General features: G+C 31.0%; 1 protein-coding gene across 1 annotated transcript; it reads right to left on the bottom strand.

Moving 5' to 3' along the window:
* Nucleotides 1-3,923: 3,923 nt before the first annotated feature.
* LOC307120849 (C-type mannose receptor 2-like) lies at nucleotides 3,924-19,183 on the bottom strand. The gene is made up of 5 exons (XM_079808043.1): nucleotides 19,140-19,183; nucleotides 18,945-18,983; nucleotides 18,511-18,852; nucleotides 4,995-5,348; nucleotides 3,924-4,830 (listed from the first exon to the last, which is right to left on the bottom strand). Exons 2-5 carry the CDS (start codon nucleotides 18,979-18,981, stop codon nucleotides 4,475-4,477), a joined length of 1,089 nt encoding a protein of 362 aa, XP_079664169.1. The 5' UTR covers nucleotides 18,982-18,983; nucleotides 19,140-19,183; the 3' UTR covers nucleotides 3,924-4,474.
* Nucleotides 19,184-19,614: the final 431 nt, after the last annotated feature.

Below are 19,614 nucleotides of genomic sequence, written 5' to 3'. Positions count from 1 at the left end.
CTCTCAGTTATATTAATCTGTATTTGAAATGGATAAATGTTCAGACTTTTTAAAGTCAGTTAAGCAATCGGTCCCTTCTATTTCTATTCAGTTTCGAGACCTTTGTGATGAAAAATTAAGGAAGCAAGAGATGGTTACAGCTATTCATTCAATGAAAAAATAAATAGCCAGGCACAGATGGTCTTTCAGTTGAATTTTATCTCTGCTTTTGGGATTTTATTGAAAACCCTTTATTTGTCAAAATAATCAAATGAGGAAAATATATGTAACATCCCAGTAAAAAATAAGATGAAGTATTTAGGAATAAGTGTATATAGTGGAGAGACAAGAATTACATTTGTCCCCTAAACCTAAAAAAGCTCAAAACATTTAATAACTGGCTTCAAAGAGACTTAACTATTATAGGTAGAGTCCTTCTAACCAAAGTAGAAGGGGTATCTAGGTTTGTTTATCCGGCTTTATCCCTCTGTGTTCAAGATTCAATCTGTAAGAAAATGAATGCTTTATTTACTAAATTTGTTTGGAGGAATAAACATCATAATTTAAGAGAAATTCTGCAAGGTCCAAGGAATGAAGGTGGTTTCGAGCTTTTAGACTTTGTTGATTTTCAAAGTAAAATGGCTCAGGAATTGTCTTAAATCAGACTCAATATGTTTTTTTATAGCATACAATGTTTTTAAAAAGGTTGGAGGATTACGCTTTTTGTTAATGTGTGATTCTATTAACAAGCTGCCTGTGGCATTATCCAATTTCTATCAACAAGCTCTCAAGGCTAGGGGGGTATTCCAGAAAGCAGGTTATGTGACATACCGGGGTATGTTTAAGAGTAAGTAAGCGGATAACCTCAACTTTCGGTTCCAAAAACGGTTTCAGGGTATGTAAGTAACCATGGCAACTCACTCTCTGAACATAACCTGCTCCGGAGCAGCTCATGATCCAGGGTTAGTTTGCTTAAGAGGTATTCAGAAGAATGTGTTTTAAATAATTAATATAGTTATTGATATAGCCAAATTTGTTTCAGTTTCATAATATACAATATTATATATTAATTCTAAAGATAATACAAAATAATAAAAAATAAATTAAAAAATAAGTTTAAATGTTAATTCAATTAAAATATATTATTTATTTGATTGTCATCTCACACATGGATCTGCATTCAATTAATTAGCATCAAACAAACAATATAATTTTCTAAAGATTACTTATTAAACGAAAAGATGATTGCACAACCACCAAATAGGTGGCAATGTGCACAGGTTATGTAAATCACCATTAAACAAAAGAAGAAGAGGAAATAGAACGGCACACTTTTTCTTAGCGTCTGTTTCTAAGGTGAATCATCGCTTTGTCGCTCTGTTGAGAATGTCTTGTGTGTTAACCGGGAACATACTCTGAACTCAGTTGTCTGAACTTACTCCCGGGCTCGTTTTTGGAACCAGCATACCTCGAGTAAGCAAGGTTTGGGTTAATCAACCGAGAGTTCAAGATATATTATATATAAGTTATGTTTTGTGAAAACATAACTTAAAAATAAGTTATGTTTTAATAACATAAAACATAAGTTATACCCCCCAATTAATTTATGTTTTGAATCACAAAAGCCATCTAAGTGACTAAGTGAACCAGGACTAAATGTAGTATTTTCTCTTGGTCCAGACCAAATGAACCAATAGAACTGAAGTGTGAACACACCCTTAATCGAACACCATAGTTTGTTTCAATCAGACCAAACCTGCCAAGAGTGAACATGAGTGAAGTATAAACTCTATTGAAGGGTCAAGGGTCAAGCCAAACATCACTTGTCTCTTCATCAGACACATATCCTTCAAGAATGATTTTATGTTCAATATTAAAATAAGAATGAATGATAATCAAGTTATAACCATTTCCTACATTTGATAAATCAGTTCTCTATATTCAAGGAGTGATTTTGGATATTGCAGTGTTTTAGTTGCTCTGTGCTTTTGAATCCAGATTCTTTAGGTGCTGCTCTGATGTCTGTGTCAAGACGTGCTGACAGGCAACTGTCCTTCAGCAGCTAGTGTTTATCCTGTGTGGATGTTTGGGCACATCTGAAGTGTAGGTTATAAGTCTGCTGATGTTGGATAAATATTATGTGTAATAGCCTATAATGATGAACTCAATAACTTTAAAAAAGTCTAATAATATTTATGCTGAAATACTTCTGCATATGTTTCTATCATATATTACAGTGACTATATCTGCTATTCAATGATACCATTAAAAATAAGGCAGCTCAAAATGTTAAAAAAAAATCTATAAAAGAATTAAAAAACATTAACTGCAGATATGCTGCCAAACAAAACACTAAAAATTAAACGGGTAAAATACCATAATTTAAATAAAAATAAAAAACAATTACAGAAAATGTCCTTAAATGTTTTACAGAAAAAAAACCTCTTATTTTCCAGATATGAAACTCAACAGATATTCTTCATGCCAGCACACACAACTCATTCATGGCTCCCAGCATGCATTGCGACCCAAATAAATTATGCAGCTGAAATCTTTTTCTATTTATATTTGAATATTTTTTGATTGTCACCATTGTTGAGGTTTGACGGTGAGTGTTGATGTCGAAGTGTGTCTCAAGTTTTACACAAAAGATGTAACATCTCACACTGATCTCTGCATTGTTGCAAGTGATGTGAACTTTTTTATTTATTTTATATAATTTAATGTTTTAACTTTATAATGATTTACATCAGTCCTAAAATACAGAAATGCAGTGATTTGACTGCCATAAAATCAAACAAAACAAACTAAATTTAGCTCAAGAGCCCAACTAAAGCAAACACTGATCCTCATAATAATGACTTCAAATGAAACATTCAATAAAACATTAACATCTAAACCTCTGTTAATTCTCAATAACAGAAATAAAGTCAAACTTTAAACTGCAGTAACTTTACTCAGTGTATATATGGGCCAATCTACAGAGTGTTAGTGTTCACTTAACACAGAGAACTTTACTGTGTAGAAAACTATTGAGTTGAAATGTTACGTCATTTTCTGTTATATATATATATATTTGTGTTTCATAAACGTCACAACACAAGAATGCTGTTGGTAAATACGTTTATTTGAGCTGGTGTTGCCCTCCTTTGAATTACAGGTTGCAAGATACTTTATACTCAACTTTTAGTTTATCTTTAATAAACCATATTTCATTTCCCTGAGACACATATAGATGCTCACAATCATTTTCTACACATGTAATTTGTAAAGATATGACTAGTACAGCAGTGAGAAGAAAGAAACCACACCACCAGAATACCAAGATCCCATGAAATCAACGGCTGCGTTTCCAAAAGCATCGTAGACCATTGCCACCAACATCAACTTAGCTCACGATGCTTTAGAGAAACACAGCCGTGGCTTGTGCTTTGCTTTGATTTGCTTTTAAATATTTAAGCCATGCTTTAAACCACATCCTTGAACCAGGAGTAGTTGACTGTGAGTGCTGTGACACTGCCACAGTAAAGCCTGCAGGATGCTCACTAAGGATAAAGAGTTTAACAACAAAAGTCAATGAATGTGTGTATGTGCCATTCCTAAATGTTTATTGTTTTATCCGCATGTGTGCATGTATGATTTTGTTTGAGGGGGAATTAGGGGGACATTTGTTGGTTGCTTAGGACTTTTATTATGATGGGCCAGCCCATGAGAAGAGAAGGCGGCCATTTTGAAGGGGGATGTGTGTGTGTGTGTGTGTGTGTGTGTGTGTGTGTGTGTGGAGAGAGGTGGCATGTGTTTACTACCTTAACTCCAGAGCATCGGTCCAAATGATCTCTGAAAATAAATCAGAGTCATGGTGTATTAGACTTTTGAGCTGTTTTATTGGTTCTACTCTGGAATACACATTTTTTCGGACTGTGGATTAATTTTTTCTTCTTTTTGGGGACACTTGATTTTTCCATCTGGACTTTCGGGGGAGTCAGATAGATGAATATTATTTTTTGTTACTATTATTTTTTATTACTATGGACTAAGGGACTGATGTGTCGAGTCCAGTGAGTCTATTCATGGACTTTCATTATCGGGGCTATTTTGTCGGAGATTATAAAAGGGAGAACAGTTTTTTTTTTTTTTTTTGGTATTACCTTCTAGTAAATGAGTAAAAGAGAACAAAGCAAACAAAATATCCCTGTGATAATGAGTCAACCCTTTCATAAAGAGTTGCAGGTGTTGTAGAGCGTTTGATTGAACAGTCTGTGTTGAAAATAATGAGTGTTTTTTCCAGAAGAGAACGACTAAAAGCCACAGATGAAAACTCATGGGATCTTTAAAACATATATATAGTGAATATTACTATTGTATACTCTTACATTACATAAATTAATTTCTTTGTACTGATACAAGCACATTATCTGATGAAAACAGTAAAAAACTGTAGAAAAAGTGTTAAAAAAGATATGCCAGTCATGAAAGAACAACACAAACATATCCTTCACTCATAATTGCTGCAGATGAAGTTGAGTGTGTGGTTTTCAGGACGGCTGATCCAGCGCTGCTTTCCTCCAGACTGAACTGCTCCAGATCTCACTGCAGACTCACATTGATCTGAATCATCTTTATCCCAGTTCTGATAGCACACGGTCTCTCCGCTCACCCAGAACCAGAGTCCCACAGTGCAGGAGTGACGTAAACCCAACCACACCTCCGCAGTAGACGTCCCTTTAACCACATTCATCACACGACGCTGCATCTCGACTGAATGAACCGAGACCAGATCCACATGATTCTGTCTGCAGTATCTCAGAGCTTCAGACCACGTCCGGTTCTCTCTGATCAGAATCAGTTTATCTGGACACAAAACAAACCACAAGCTAAAACTAGAGAGAGACTGATCAAAAACAACATGCAGAACAAACACTGTGGAGGAATCTGTCATGTCAGACATGTAGCGTGAACTTTAAGATATCTGGAGCTGATGATGGACTGTGTGTGTTTTGAGAGGATCTGCTCACCTTCATGACACACAAAAGGATATTGTTCACTGCAAGAGAAGTCTATCCATTGTCCTGGAGAGTTCGGTTCAATCACTGCACAGTTTTCATCTCCTCTAGCATTATTAGGTTCACCAAACTTCCAGTATCTGAATGAGGAGTTGCTCTGATCTGACCACTGCCATGAGTCTCTGACTCTGAACAGGCCGATCCAGACTTGTGATCCAGATGCTTGATTATTACTAATAATCTTCTGAATCTGTTGACTCTCATTCTGGTTCCTCACACTGACCAGATCAATGTGATTCTGTCTGCAGTAACTCTGAGCGTCTCTCCAGTTCTTCATCTGATTGACAAAGACGAGTCCTGTGCTCACTTTAAGAAAAACACATGGAAACAGATTCAGAGTCAGTTTGTTCATTATTCTTACACTGATTTATGGTTTGGATGTGAATAAGAGCAGCGGTGGAGCATCAGAAACACGTGTCATTCAGAGACTTTAGAAGAGAATGAGATAATGAAGTGATTATTGATGTTCTATTAATGTGACATTATTACTATAGTTAATGTTCTATTAATGTCACATTAATAATATAGTTAATGTTCTAATGATGTGACATTATTAATATAGTTAATGTTCTATTAATGTGACATTATTAATATAGTTAATGTTCTATTAATGTGACATTATTAATATAGTTAATGTTCTATTAATGTGACATTATTAATATAGTTAATGTTCTATTAATGTGACATTATTAATATAGTTAATGTTCTATTAATGTGACATTATTAATAGAGTTAATGTTCTATTAATGTGACATTATTAATATAGTTAATGTTCTATTAATTTGACATTATTAATATAGTTAATGTTCTAATGATTTGACATTATTAATATAGTTAATGTTCTATTAATTTGACATTATTAATATAGTTAATGTTCTATTAATTTGACATTATTAATATAGTTAATGTTCTATTAATGTGACAGTATTAATATAGTTAATGTTCTAATGATTTGACATTATTAATATAGTTAATGTTCTATTAATTTGACATTATTAATACAGTTAATGTTCTATTCATTTGACATTATTAATATAGTTAATGTTCTATTCATTTGACATTATTAATATAGTTAATGTTCTATTCATTTGACATTATTAATATAGTTAATGTTCTATTAATGTGACATTATTAATATAGTTAATGTTCTATTAATGTGACATTATTAATATAGTTAATGTTCTATTAATGTGACATTATTAATATAGTTAATGTTCTATTAATGTGACATTATTAATATAGTTAATGTTCTATTAATGTGACATTATTAATAAAGTTAATGTTCTATTAATTTGACATTATTAATATAGTTAATGTTCTATTAATGTGACATTATTAATATAGTTAATGTTCTATTAATGTGACATTATTAATATAGTTAATGTTCTATTAATGTGACATTATTAATATAGTTAATGTTCTATTAATGTGACATTATTAATATAGTTAATGTTCTATTAATGTGACATTATTAATATAGTTAATGTTCTATTAATGTGGCATTATTAATATAGTTAATGTTCTATTAATGTGACATTATTAATAGAGTTAATGTTCTATTAATGTGACATTATTAATATAGTTAATGTTCTATTAATGTGACATTATTAATATAGTTAATGTTCTATTAATTTGACATTATTAATATAGTTAATGTTCTAATGATTTGACATTATTAATATAGTTAATGTTCTATTAATTTGACATTATTAATATAGTTAATGTTCTATTAATGTGACATTATTAATATAGTTAATGTTCTATTAATGTGACATTATTAATATAGTTAATGTTCTATTAATTTGACATTATTAATATAGTTAATGTTCTATTAATTTGACATTATTAATATAGTTAATGTTCTATTAATGTGACAGTATTAATATAGTTAATGTTCTATTAATGTGACATTATTAATATAGTTAATGTTCTATTAATGTGACATTATTAATATAGTTAATGTTCTATTAATTTGACATTATTAATATAGTTAATGTTCTATTAATTTGACATTATTAATATAGTTAATGTTCTATTAATGTGACATTATTAATATAGTTAATGTTCTATTAATGTGACATTATTAATATAGTTAATGTTCTATTAATGTGACATTATTAATATAGTTAATGTTCTATTAATGTGACATTATTAATATAGTTAATGTTCTATTAATGTGACATTATTAATATAGTTAATGTTCTATTAATGTGACATTATTAATATAGTTAATGTTCTATTAATTTGACATTATTAATATAGTTAATGTTCTATTAATTTGACATTATTAATATAGTTAATGTTCTATTAATGTGGCATTATTAATATAGTTAATGTTCTATTAATGTGACATTATTAATAGAGTTAATGTTCTATTAATGTGACATTATTAATATAGTTAATGTTCTATTAATGTGACATTATTAATATAGTTAATGTTCTATTAATTTGACATTATTAATATAGTTAATGTTCTAATGATTTGACATTATTAATATAGTTAATGTTCTATTAATTTGACATTATTAATATAGTTAATGTTCTATTAATGTGACATTATTAATATAGTTAATGTTCTATTAATGTGACATTATTAATATAGTTAATGTTCTATTAATTTGACATTATTAATATAGTTAATGTTCTATTAATTTGACATTATTAATATAGTTAATGTTCTATTAATGTGACAGTATTAATATAGTTAATGTTCTATTAATGTGACATTATTAATATAGTTAATGTTCTATTAATGTGACATTATTAATATAGTTAATGTTCTATTAATTTGACATTATTAATATAGTTAATGTTCTATTAATTTGACATTATTAATATAGTTAATGTTCTATTAATGTGACATTATTAATATAGTTAATGTTCTATTAATGTGACATTATTAATATAGTTAATGTTCTATTAATGTGACATTATTAATATAGTTAATGTTCTATTAATGTGACATTATTAATATAGTTAATGTTCTATTAATGTGACATTATTAATATAGTTAATGTTCTATTAATGTGACATTATTAATATAGTTAATGTTCTATTAATTTGACATTATTAATATAGTTAATGTTCTATTAATTTGACATTATTAATATAGTTAATGTTCTATTAATGTGACAGTATTAATATAGTTAATGTTCTAATGATTTGACAGTATTAATATAGTTAATGTTCTATTAATTTGACATTATTAATACAGTTAATGTTCTATTCATTTGACATTATTAATATAGTTAATGTTCTATTCATTTGACATTATTAATATAGTTAATGTTCTATTCATTTGACATTATTAATATAGTTAATGTTCTATTAATGTGACATTATTAATATAGTTAATGTTCTATTAATGTGACATTATTAATATAGTTAATGTTCTATTAATGTGACATTATTAATATAGTTAATGTTCTAATGATGTGACATTATTAATATAGTTAATGTTCTATTAATGTGACATTATTAATATAGTTAATGTTCTATTAATGTGACATTATTAATATAGTTAATGTTCTATTAATGTGACATTATTAATAGAGTTAATGTTCTATTAATGTGACATTATTAATATAGTTAATGTTCTATTAATTTGACATTATTAATATAGTTAATGTTCTATTAATTTGACATTATTAATATAGTTAATGTTCTATTAATGTGACATTATTAATATAGTTAATGTTCTATTAATGTGACATTATTAATATAGTTAATGTTCTAATGATTTGACATTATTAATATAGTTAATGTTCTATTAATTTGACATTATTAATATAGTTAATGTTCTATTAATGTGACATTATTAATATAGTTAATGTTCTATTAATTTGACATTATTAATATAGTTAATGTTCTATTAATGTGACATTATTAATATAGTTAATGTTCTAATGATTTGACATTATTAATATAGTTAATGTTCTATTAATTTGACATTATTAATATAGTTAATGTTCTATTAATTTGACATTATTAATATAGTTAATGTTCTATTAATGTGACATTATTAATATAGTTAATGTTCTATTAATGTGACATTATTAATACAGTTAATGTTCTATTAATGTGACATTATTAATATAGTTAATGTTCTATTAATGTGACATTATTAATACAGTTAATGTTCTATTAATGTGACATTATTAATATAGTTAATGTTCTAATGATTTGACATTATTAATATAGTTAATGTTCTATTAATTTGACATTATTAATATAGTTAATGTTCTATTAATTTGACATTATTAATATAGTTAATGTTCTATTAATGTGACAGTATTAATATAGTTAATGTTCTAATGATTTGACATTATTAATATAGTTAATGTTCTATTAATTTGACATTATTAATATAGTTAATGTTCTATTAATTTGACATTATTAATATAGTTAATGTTCTAATGATTTGACATTATTAATATAGTTAATGTTCTAATGATTTGACATTATTAATATAGTTAATGTTCTATTAATGTGACATTATTAATATAGTTAATGCTCTATTAATTTGACATTATTAATATAGTTAATGTTCTATTAATTTGACATTATTAATATAGTTAATGTTCTAATGATTTGACATTATTAATATAGTTAATGTTCTATTAATTTGACATTATTAATACAGTTAATGTTCTATTCATTTGACATTATTAATATAGTTAATGTTCTATTAATGTGACATTATTAATATAGTTAATGTTCTATTAATGTGACATTATTAATATAGTTAATGTTCTAATGATTTGACATTATTAATATAGTTAATGTTCTATTAATTTGACATTATTAATATAGTTAATGTTCTATTAATGTGACATTATTAATATAGTTAATGTTCTATTAATTTGACATTATTAATATAGTTAATGTTCTATTAATGTGACATTATTAATATAGTTAATGTTCTAATGATTTGACATTATTAATATAGTTAATGTTCTATTAATTTGACATTATTAATATAGTTAATGTTCTATTAATTTGACATTATTAATATAGTTAATGTTCTATTAATGTGACATTATTAATATAGTTAATGTTCTAATGATTTGACATTATTAATATAGTTAATGTTCTATTAATTTGACATTATTAATATAGTTAATGTTCTATTAATGTGACATTATTAATATAGTTAATGTTCTATTAATGTGACATTATTAATATAGTTAATGTTCTAATGATTTGACATTATTAATATAGTTAATGTTCTATTAATTTGACATTATTAATATAGTTAATGTTCTATTAATGTGACATTATTAATATAGTTAATGTTCTATTAATTTGACATTATTAATATAGTTAATGTTCTATTAATGTGACATTATTAATATAGTTAATGTTCTAATGATTTGACATTATTAATATAGTTAATGTTCTATTAATTTGACATTATTAATATAGTTAATGTTCTATTAATGTGACAGTATTAATATAGTTAATGTTCTAATGATTTGACATTATTAATATAGTTAATGTTCTATTAATTTGACATTATTAATATAGTTAATGTTCTATTAATTTGACATTATTAATATAGTTAATGTTCTATTAATGTGACAGTATTAATATAGTTAATGTTCTATTAATTTGACATTATTAATATAGTTAATGTTCTAATGATTTGACATTATTAATATAGTTAATGTTCTAATGATTTGACATTATTAATATAGTTAATGTTCTATTAATGTGACATTATTAATATAGTTAATGCTCTATTAATTTGACATTATTAATATAGTTAATGTTCTATTAATTTGACATTATTAATATAGTTAATGTTCTAATGATTTGACATTATTAATATAGTTAATGTTCTATTAATTTGACATTATTAATACAGTTAATGTTCTATTCATTTGACATTATTAATATAGTTAATGTTCTATTAATGTGACATTATTAATATAGTTCATGTTCTATTAATGTGACATTATTAATATAGTTAATGTTCTATTAATGTGACATTATTAATATAGTTAATGTTCTATTAATGTGACATTATTAATATAGTTAATGTTCTATTAATGTGACATTATTAATATAGTTAATGTTCTATTAATGTGACATTATTAATAAAGTTAATGTTCTATTAATTTGACATTATTAATATAGTTAATGCTCTATTAATGTGACATTATTAATATAGTTAATGTTCTATTAATGTGACATTATTAATATAGTTAATGTTCTATTAATGTGACATTATTAATATAGTTAATGTTATATTAATATGACATTATTAATATAGTTAATGTTCTATTAATGTGACAGTATTAATATAGTTAATGTTCTAATGATTTGACATTATTAATATAGTTAATGTTCTATTAATTTGACATTATTAATATAGTTAATGTTCTATTAATTTGACATTATTAATACAGTTAATGTTCTATTCATTTGACATTATTAATATAGTTAATGTTCTATTCATTTGACATTATTAATATAGTTAATGTTCTATTAATGTGACATTATTAATATAGTTAATGTTCTATTAATGTGACATTATTAATATAGTTAATGTTCTATTAATGTGACATTATTAATATAGTTAATGTTCTATTAATGTGACATTATTAATATAGTTAATGTTCTATTAATGTGACATTATTAATATAGTTAATGTTCTATTAATGTGACATTATTAATATAGTTAATGTTCTATTAATGTGACATTATTAATATAGTTAATGTTCTATTAATGTGACATTATTAATATAGTTAATGTTCTATTAATGTGACATTATTAATAAAGTTAATGTTCTATTAATGTGACATTATTAATATAGTTAATGTTCTATTAATTTGACATTATTAATATAGTTAATGCTCTATTAATGTGACATTATTAATATAGTTAATGTTCTATTAATTTGACATTATTAATATAGTTAATGCTCTATTAATGTGACATTATTAATATAGTTAATGTTCTATTAATGTGACATTATTAATATAGTTAATGTTATATTAATATGACATTATTAATATAGTTAATGTTCTATTAATGTGACAGTATTAATATAGTTAATGTTCTAATGATTTGACATTATTAATATAGTTAATGTTCTATTAATTTGACATTATTAATATAGTTAATGTTCTATTAATTTGACATTATTAATACAGTTAATGTTCTATTCATTTGACATTATTAATATAGTTAATGTTCTATTCATTTGACATTATTAATATAGTTAATGTTCTATTAATGTGACATTATTAATATAGTTAATGTTCTATTAATGTGACATTATTAATATAGTTAATGTTCTATTAATGTGACATTATTAATATAGTTAATGTTCTATTAATGTGACATTATTAATATAGTTAATGTTCTATTAATGTGACATTATTAATATAGTTAATGTTCTATTAATGTGACATTATTAATATAGTTAATGTTCTATTAATTTGACATTATTAATCTAGTTAATGTTCTATTAATGTGACATTATTAATATAGTTAATGTTCTATTAATGTGACATTATTAATATAGTTAATGTTCTATTAATGTGACATTATTAATATAGTTAATGTTCTATTAATGTGACATTATTAATATAGTTAATGTTCTATTAATGTGACATTATTAATATAGTTAATGTTCTATTAATGTGACATTATTAATATAGTTAATGTTCTATTAATTTGACATTATTAATCTAGTTAATGTTCTATTAATGTGACATTATTAATATAGTTAATGTTCTATTAATGTGACATTATTAATATAGTTAATGTTCTATTGTGACGGAGTGTGACTATTTTTTTTTTACGACTACTTAGACTTTTCAAATCCTGTCCCCAATTTTTTGGGGTGTTCATATACCAAGTACCAATAAAGTCACCAAGTTTTGGACCATTCCGATGAAGCTACGATTTTTAACATCATTATATAATCTTGTTTTTATCACCTAAAGTTGTTATCCAGAGCCAAGTCTTTTTTATCATCGATTGAGCTTGAAGGAGTTCTACATGCCTTCGTTCTGTCCCGCCTGGATTACTGTAATTCCCTATATGCAGGATTACCCCAGTTTTCTATTAGAAGGCTTCAAATGGTCCAAAACGCTGCTGCCAGATTCTTAACTGGGGTCCGCAAACGTGAACACATCACGCCAATCTTATTGCGCTTAACTGGTTGCCGGTGCGCTATAGGGTAGATTTGAAAATATTGCTGTTTGTTTTCAAAGCCTTAAATGGTCTTGCCCCGTCTTATTTATCTTTATCTTTATTCTCATCTGTCCCAGCCTCACTCGCGATTGAAGTCGAGAGGCGATCGTGCCTTTGCAGTTGTCGGTCCTAGGCTGTGGAATAGCCTTCCCATATCCCTGAGATCTTTGACCTCCCTACATGAGTTCAACTCAAAGTAAAGTTATATCTCCTGGACCAGGCATTTCTCTAAATTTTTATAATATTTATATTGCATTGTGTTTTTCTTTCATGTTTTCTGTGTATCTTATGTAAAGCACAGTGGTCAACGTTGGTTGTGTTTACTTGTGCTATATAAATTATATATTTTATTTTTATTTTATTTTTATATATATATATATATATATATATATATATAATTCACTTACACAAGAGCTCTAGTGACTAGAAAAGAACTGAATGTTTTGATGCTGAATGTTGAAGTGTGTGTGTGTGTGTGTGTGTGTGTGTGTGTGTGTGGGCATGTTTTTGTGAAATATCAGGACACAAATGTGTATAATGACATGGGTATGACAAAAAGAGGGTGAAATATGAGGACGTTACCCACGTACCACTTTTCAAAATGCTTATAAATCACAGAATGAGGTTTTTTTCACAGAAAGTGAACTGCACAGTCTCCTGTGATGGGTAGGTTTAGGGGTAGGGGCTGTGTGTGTGTGTGTGTGTGTGTGTGTGTGTGTGTGTGTGTGTGTGTGTGTGTGTGTGTGTGTGTGTGTGTGTGTGTGTGTGTGTGTGTGTGTGTGTGTGTGTGTGTGTGTGTGTGTGTGTGTGTGTGTGTGTCTGGTGCAGGTGCGCGCAACACAGGTGAACGGCAAAATGTTGTTTGGTAAAATCTAAGCACCACACCTGTTGTAATTGCCATCGTTAATGCAATAGGTGCAGATAAGATGCTTTGGCAGCTATTGTGGACTATGTGTTTGATCGCAACGATCAAGTTTGCATACAAACAAGCATTACTCACCGGGAGAATTTACCAACAGCCGCTGCTACCGCATGATTTCTCCCGTGGATTTCTTCTACCGGGTGAAGAGTTTACAGTCTTCCAGCAGTATGTGCCCGCTGTCTGAGCATCAATGGATGGCTTTCCAGTCCCATGAGAAAATCTACAGAGACCGTCTGAATACTAAACGCCAGCGCGAGAGGAACTTTGTTTCCTCGGGTGATCCGGGAAAGTGGATAACGCTAGTTAAGCTGCTACATGGGATATATTCTTTAAGAACGGAGTTTTTACAGCGGTAAGCCACAGCGGGAAACCTTTTGGACTACAACTTCTGAAATATGTGTCGAGAGTCTTGAAAAAATTCCCGGCGATACAAACATATCCTGAAGATTTAACATCGGCCGCAACAGCTGACTGGATCCGCGAACAGCTGCGCCACCTCCGGGAAAACGTCTTGCCGTCACTGCAGACAGGAGCGACCCACAGCCGGCAGAACAAAAAGGTGAGCCGGAACAAACTTGCATATTTGTGGCAGCATAGAAGATCTAAAGCGATCCATGTCTTAAACAACAGTGAATATCCCGACCCTCCTCCCTGTTCTACCAACATTACAGCTATACAAACTTATTATGATAATAAATGCCAAAATCAGAGACGTGATGAGGATCTCCCACTCCCACCCTGGCATTTAAACGTGCCGCCGTTAAAGCCAACTTTTTTCCCTGAAACAACGCACTTCACAAATAAGGAAGTAGAGACTGTTTTAAATCACCTCCCTAACAACAAAGCCAGTGGTAAGGATGGTGTGACATAAGATACTTTTAAAACTATGCAGTCATGTCAGATTTTAACAACTGTCTTTAATGTCTGTTTGGAAAATAAGAGAGTACCAGATTCATGGAAAGGAGCACTAATTCATCGTATTCCAAAAAAAGACAACATCCCTGATGATCCATCGACATGGAGGGATATATCCCTCCTCCCTACCATCTATAAGGTGTTCATGAAATGCATACTGGCCAGAGTTCTCCCTTGGTTGGTGGAAGCTGACATCCTCTCCACCAAGCAAAAGGCATACATCAATAGGCAAGGTATGAACGAGCATGTGTTCTGCCTAAAAACAGGGATAGATGACTTTAAGCATGAATCATGTAAACTGTACTCAGTCTTTTTAGACTTTAGAGATGCATTTGGAACTTTATCTCATAATGTCATGATCAGCTCATTGGAGGAAATACAGCTAAATTCAGGCCTGGAGATCAAGGACACAAAATGTGCCGTTCTGTATGAGAGGAGGAGTGGAGGGAACAGGTGGTATCGCTCAAAAAACTGATAAATGTCCAGAGTTCACAGTAGCAACTAAACCTATACGTGTATTCTCTCTTCATGAGACATACACTTACCTAGGACACAACATTAATATCGCAGGAGAATGGAAAGAGCAGGTAAACATCATCTGGTCAGGGTGGACTTGATAGACAAATGTCCACTGCCTCTGACCATGAAGTTAGAGGCTATCAGACAGGTGGCGCTGTCTAAAGTACAACATCTGTTCTCCAATGTCCATATCCAGCAGAAAGTGCTGATGGACATGAACAGTAAGACAGTGAGCTTAGTGAGAAAGTGGTTTGGACTTAACACACATAGCACCCGTGATGTTATTTTTCACCCCCAATGGGAAGGAGGGTTGGGAGCACCAAATGTGATCTGGATTTACACCAGCATGCGGATTTCCCACCTTCTGAACATGCTGGACAATGATGACAGAGACGTCAGGGAGCTGGCTCGATCCTCCCTGCTCCTGGACCTCAGGAGACGTAAGGTGCCCTTGGAGCCTCATTTCCTTGGTTTCAAAAGGAAACCAAGTGGGAAACTGGACACCCATTCAGCTGGCTTTGGTGTCTGGTCAGACTGGCCGGACCTGAACGACCTTTGTGTCCGAACTGGAGTAGCACTGGAGTGGGCGCAGGTCTGACTCTGGGACTGTGAGGGTCTCAGAGGATATCATCACTGATCCCCTGATCTATGTCAAGGCAACAGCCACATATGGTGGCCACAGCTACCCGCTAACATCTACAGGTGCCCGGCGAACTCTCCTGGACTTACACCAACATCACCAAAAACAGCACTGGACTGGACTGAGCCTTCAGGGGAAACTGGCCTGTCTCTCCTGTGCTGATCACTCTGTCTCTCACTCGTTTCTGAAGAACACTGCACTCAGTGAGGACATCGTCACCTTCACAGTAAAAGCTAGATTGCAAGTTCTTCCTACCAGACTCAACCTTTCCATCTGGTTTCCTACAACCCAGGTCCCTCACTGTCTACATCACACCACAGAACAGATCACTGAGACACTGCCACACACACACACACACACACACACACACACACACACACACCACAGAACAGATCACTGAGACACTGCCACAGATTCTGAATGGCTGCCATGCTTACAAGGGAATGTACATCGCACGCCACGACAGAATAGTGGACCTTATAGTCAGAGACGTATCAAAACATCTCTCACCTTCAGTAAAAACATATAAACACTCTAGTGTAAAAGCATCCATGTTCCAGCATGGCAATGGTAACTCTGATGCTTTCTCACATCTGTCTGCTAACACACCAGATGTGACTGTGGTTAATGAGGAGCTCAGTGAGGTGTTCATTCATGCACCTTTGACTCTAGCATGGAGGAAGCCTTTATGACCAAGGTCATTAAATACCAGCCGCTCTTAAACACCATCTCAGAGATCGGTTATCGGGGCAGACTACTCGTGTTCATATTCGGCAGCTTAGGACACACACATAGGCTGGTGGTAAGAGGGCTTCAACAACTTGGGATGCCCAAAAAGAGGGCCAAACGGCTGGCGAAGTACTGTGCCCTGTCTGCTATCATAGGCAGCGCCACATATGGAGGAGACGCTGCTACTGATACCCATAACCCCTGAGAGATGTGAAGATCTGTGTGTGCCACTGGGCCATGATTTTGTACATGTAATTTGACTGCACCTATAATGTTTATGTCCCTGTAAATCATTTCTTTTAAGTGGACTTAAATAAATTGTTAAAATGTGTGTGTGTGTGTGTGTGTGATGGTAGGTTTAGGGGCAGGGGCAGTGTAGGGGGATAGAATATACAGTTTGTACAGTATAAAAACCATTACGCCTATGGAATGTCCTCACATTTCACAACCACCCCCGCCCCCCCCATGTGTGTGTGTGTGTGTGTGTGGGCATGTTTTTGTGAAATATCATGACACAAATGTGTGTAATGACATGGGTATGACATAGGTATTACAAAAAGAGGGTGAAATATGAGGACGTTCCCCATGTCCTCACTTTTCAAAATGCTTATAAATCACACAGAAGTTTTTTTTCACAGAAAGTAAACTGCACAGTCTCCTGTGATGGGTAGGTTTAGGGGCAGGGGCAGTGTGTGTGTGTGTGTGTGTGTGTGTGTGTGTGTGTGTGTGTGTGTGTGTGTGTGTGTGTGTGTGTGTGTGTGTGTGTGTGTGTGTGTGTGATAGGTAGGTTTAGGGGCAGGGGCAGTGTAAGGGGATAGAAAATACGGTTTGTACGGTATAAAAAACATTACGCCTATGGAATGTCCTCACATTTCACAAAAACAAACGTGTGGGTGTGTGTGTGTGTGTGTGTGTGTGTGTGTGTGAGAGTCAAGCATGATCAATTGCAAGATATTGTCATAAAAATAAAGAGATTGTTAGCAATATAATTTTAAAATATTATTACTCAACATTAGAAGCAGTTGATGAAATGTTAGAAGTTAGTCACGTTTTAAATGCAACCTGTTTATTCCTTCACTTTCTTTAAATCAAATAACTGTGATTAATTGTTGCATCAATAGGAAGAAAATTACAACAACAATAAAATAAATGAAGTTCAAGAGCCCAAACCAAAGGGAACACTGATCTCCATAGTAACCCTAACAAAAACATTTTAGGAAAATCAACATCAATTTATGAAGTCAGTTTATGTGATGATCTCTCAGTTGTTCAGTTGTGTTTACAATTCAGCATTCAAGATGATTTTGGGAAATCAGTGAATGCAAAGAGAGAAAAATAACTGCAGAAGTGAAGGACATGAGTGAAAGAATTAAGAATTGCCCCGCCTCATTTTTTTTTCTTGAGAAAATGGTACTCAAACTTTGAGAAAAATTGCCTACCCTGCCTTTAATTTATAATTGAATAATATAGTGTTGTATTTGGTATATGGTGCATCTATAAATGAACGGTTGTTGTGATTTTAAGTAGCTGCACTCACTGTTGCTGCAGATGAAATGACGAGTATCACTACAGGGCAAATCATGAAACTGTTCATTCCTCATCATTCCACAATCATCTCTGCCATCAGGTTGTCCAGGTGCCCAGTTCAGCTCGAGCGCAGGTTCACCTGAAGACCACTGCCATTTATCAACACCCGTCTTCTGCAGCCCAATCCAGACATACGTAACTCCAGTCACACTCTTCTTCAGCTCGTTCATGTTGTCAACGGTGGCCAGATCTGTGTAATTCTCTCTGCAGTGTCTCTGAGCTTCAGTCCAGGTCTTCCTCACGTTTATAAAGTGATACTGACGCTGAACACATTCAGATACGGAGCAGAGAGCTGTGAAAGAGAGGGTTTGATTTAATGCTTTTCATAACAGGGTCAAACCTGATGAAACTATAAACCATAAATAAAACAACAAACACACTCACCAATGAGAAGAAGAACGACATATAGAGTCCGGTCCATTTCTGAGGAACAAACACATTGAAAAACTCATCTTAGAGTAAAACATGATCATGTAATAAAAATAAATAAAAAATTGGCAGTTTTAGCAATCATTCAGACAATATTAACATCTCAAAGTCTAATTGTGTCTGAAGAATGAACATGTGAGTTGTTCTTACTTTAGAGGTCGTGTGTTTCTGTCCTGAGTCTGATGTTTCTGTCTGCAGCTTTAAACTACGAGATTATTATATCTGCTCTCATCCCTCAGTCAGCACATCATTTGTGTATTTCTCTAAAACTAATTTTCATATTCACTTCCTCCTTATTTGTGTTTGTCCTTTGTTTCTCTATATTTGCATATTGCATCTGTGTCAGTCAGTATTAGTATATATGGACCATAATCAAACAATTATGTTTTATATTTTAACTTTAATAACTAAACAGCTGCTTTAATGATATTGCTGGACTGCATAACTCGTGTTACATCCCTTCATCTGGACATGTCTGGGCCTGTCCACACACACTTGTGATCTTTGCACTTCATCATTTGTCTGCTTACGTGACATTTTTCCTTGTATTTGGTCCAAGTGTTGAAGTGGACATGAAGACCGCAAGAGTGTGTAGAACTTCTGATGACCCAATGGGACACACATC

The sequence above is a fragment of the Gobio gobio genome (assembly GCF_949357685.1).
Source record: "Gobio gobio genome assembly, chromosome: 2".
NCBI classification, from domain to species: domain Eukaryota; kingdom Metazoa; phylum Chordata; class Actinopteri; order Cypriniformes; family Gobionidae; genus Gobio; species Gobio gobio.
This window is presented reverse-complemented; position numbering and strand designations above follow the sequence as displayed.

Coding starts and splice junctions, on each gene's coding strand:
- LOC307120849 (XM_079808043.1), bottom strand. CDS start 18,981: ATGGACCGGACTCTATATGTCGTTCTTCTTCTCATTG. Junction 18,853..18,944: donor TGTCGTTCTTCTTCTCATTG/GTGAGTGTGTTT, acceptor TCTCTTTCACAG/CTCTCTGCTCCGTATCTGAA. Junction 5,349..18,510: donor TCATTTCATCTGCAGCAACA/GTGAGTGCAGCT, acceptor TTTTTCTTAAAG/TGAGCACAGGACTCGTCTTT.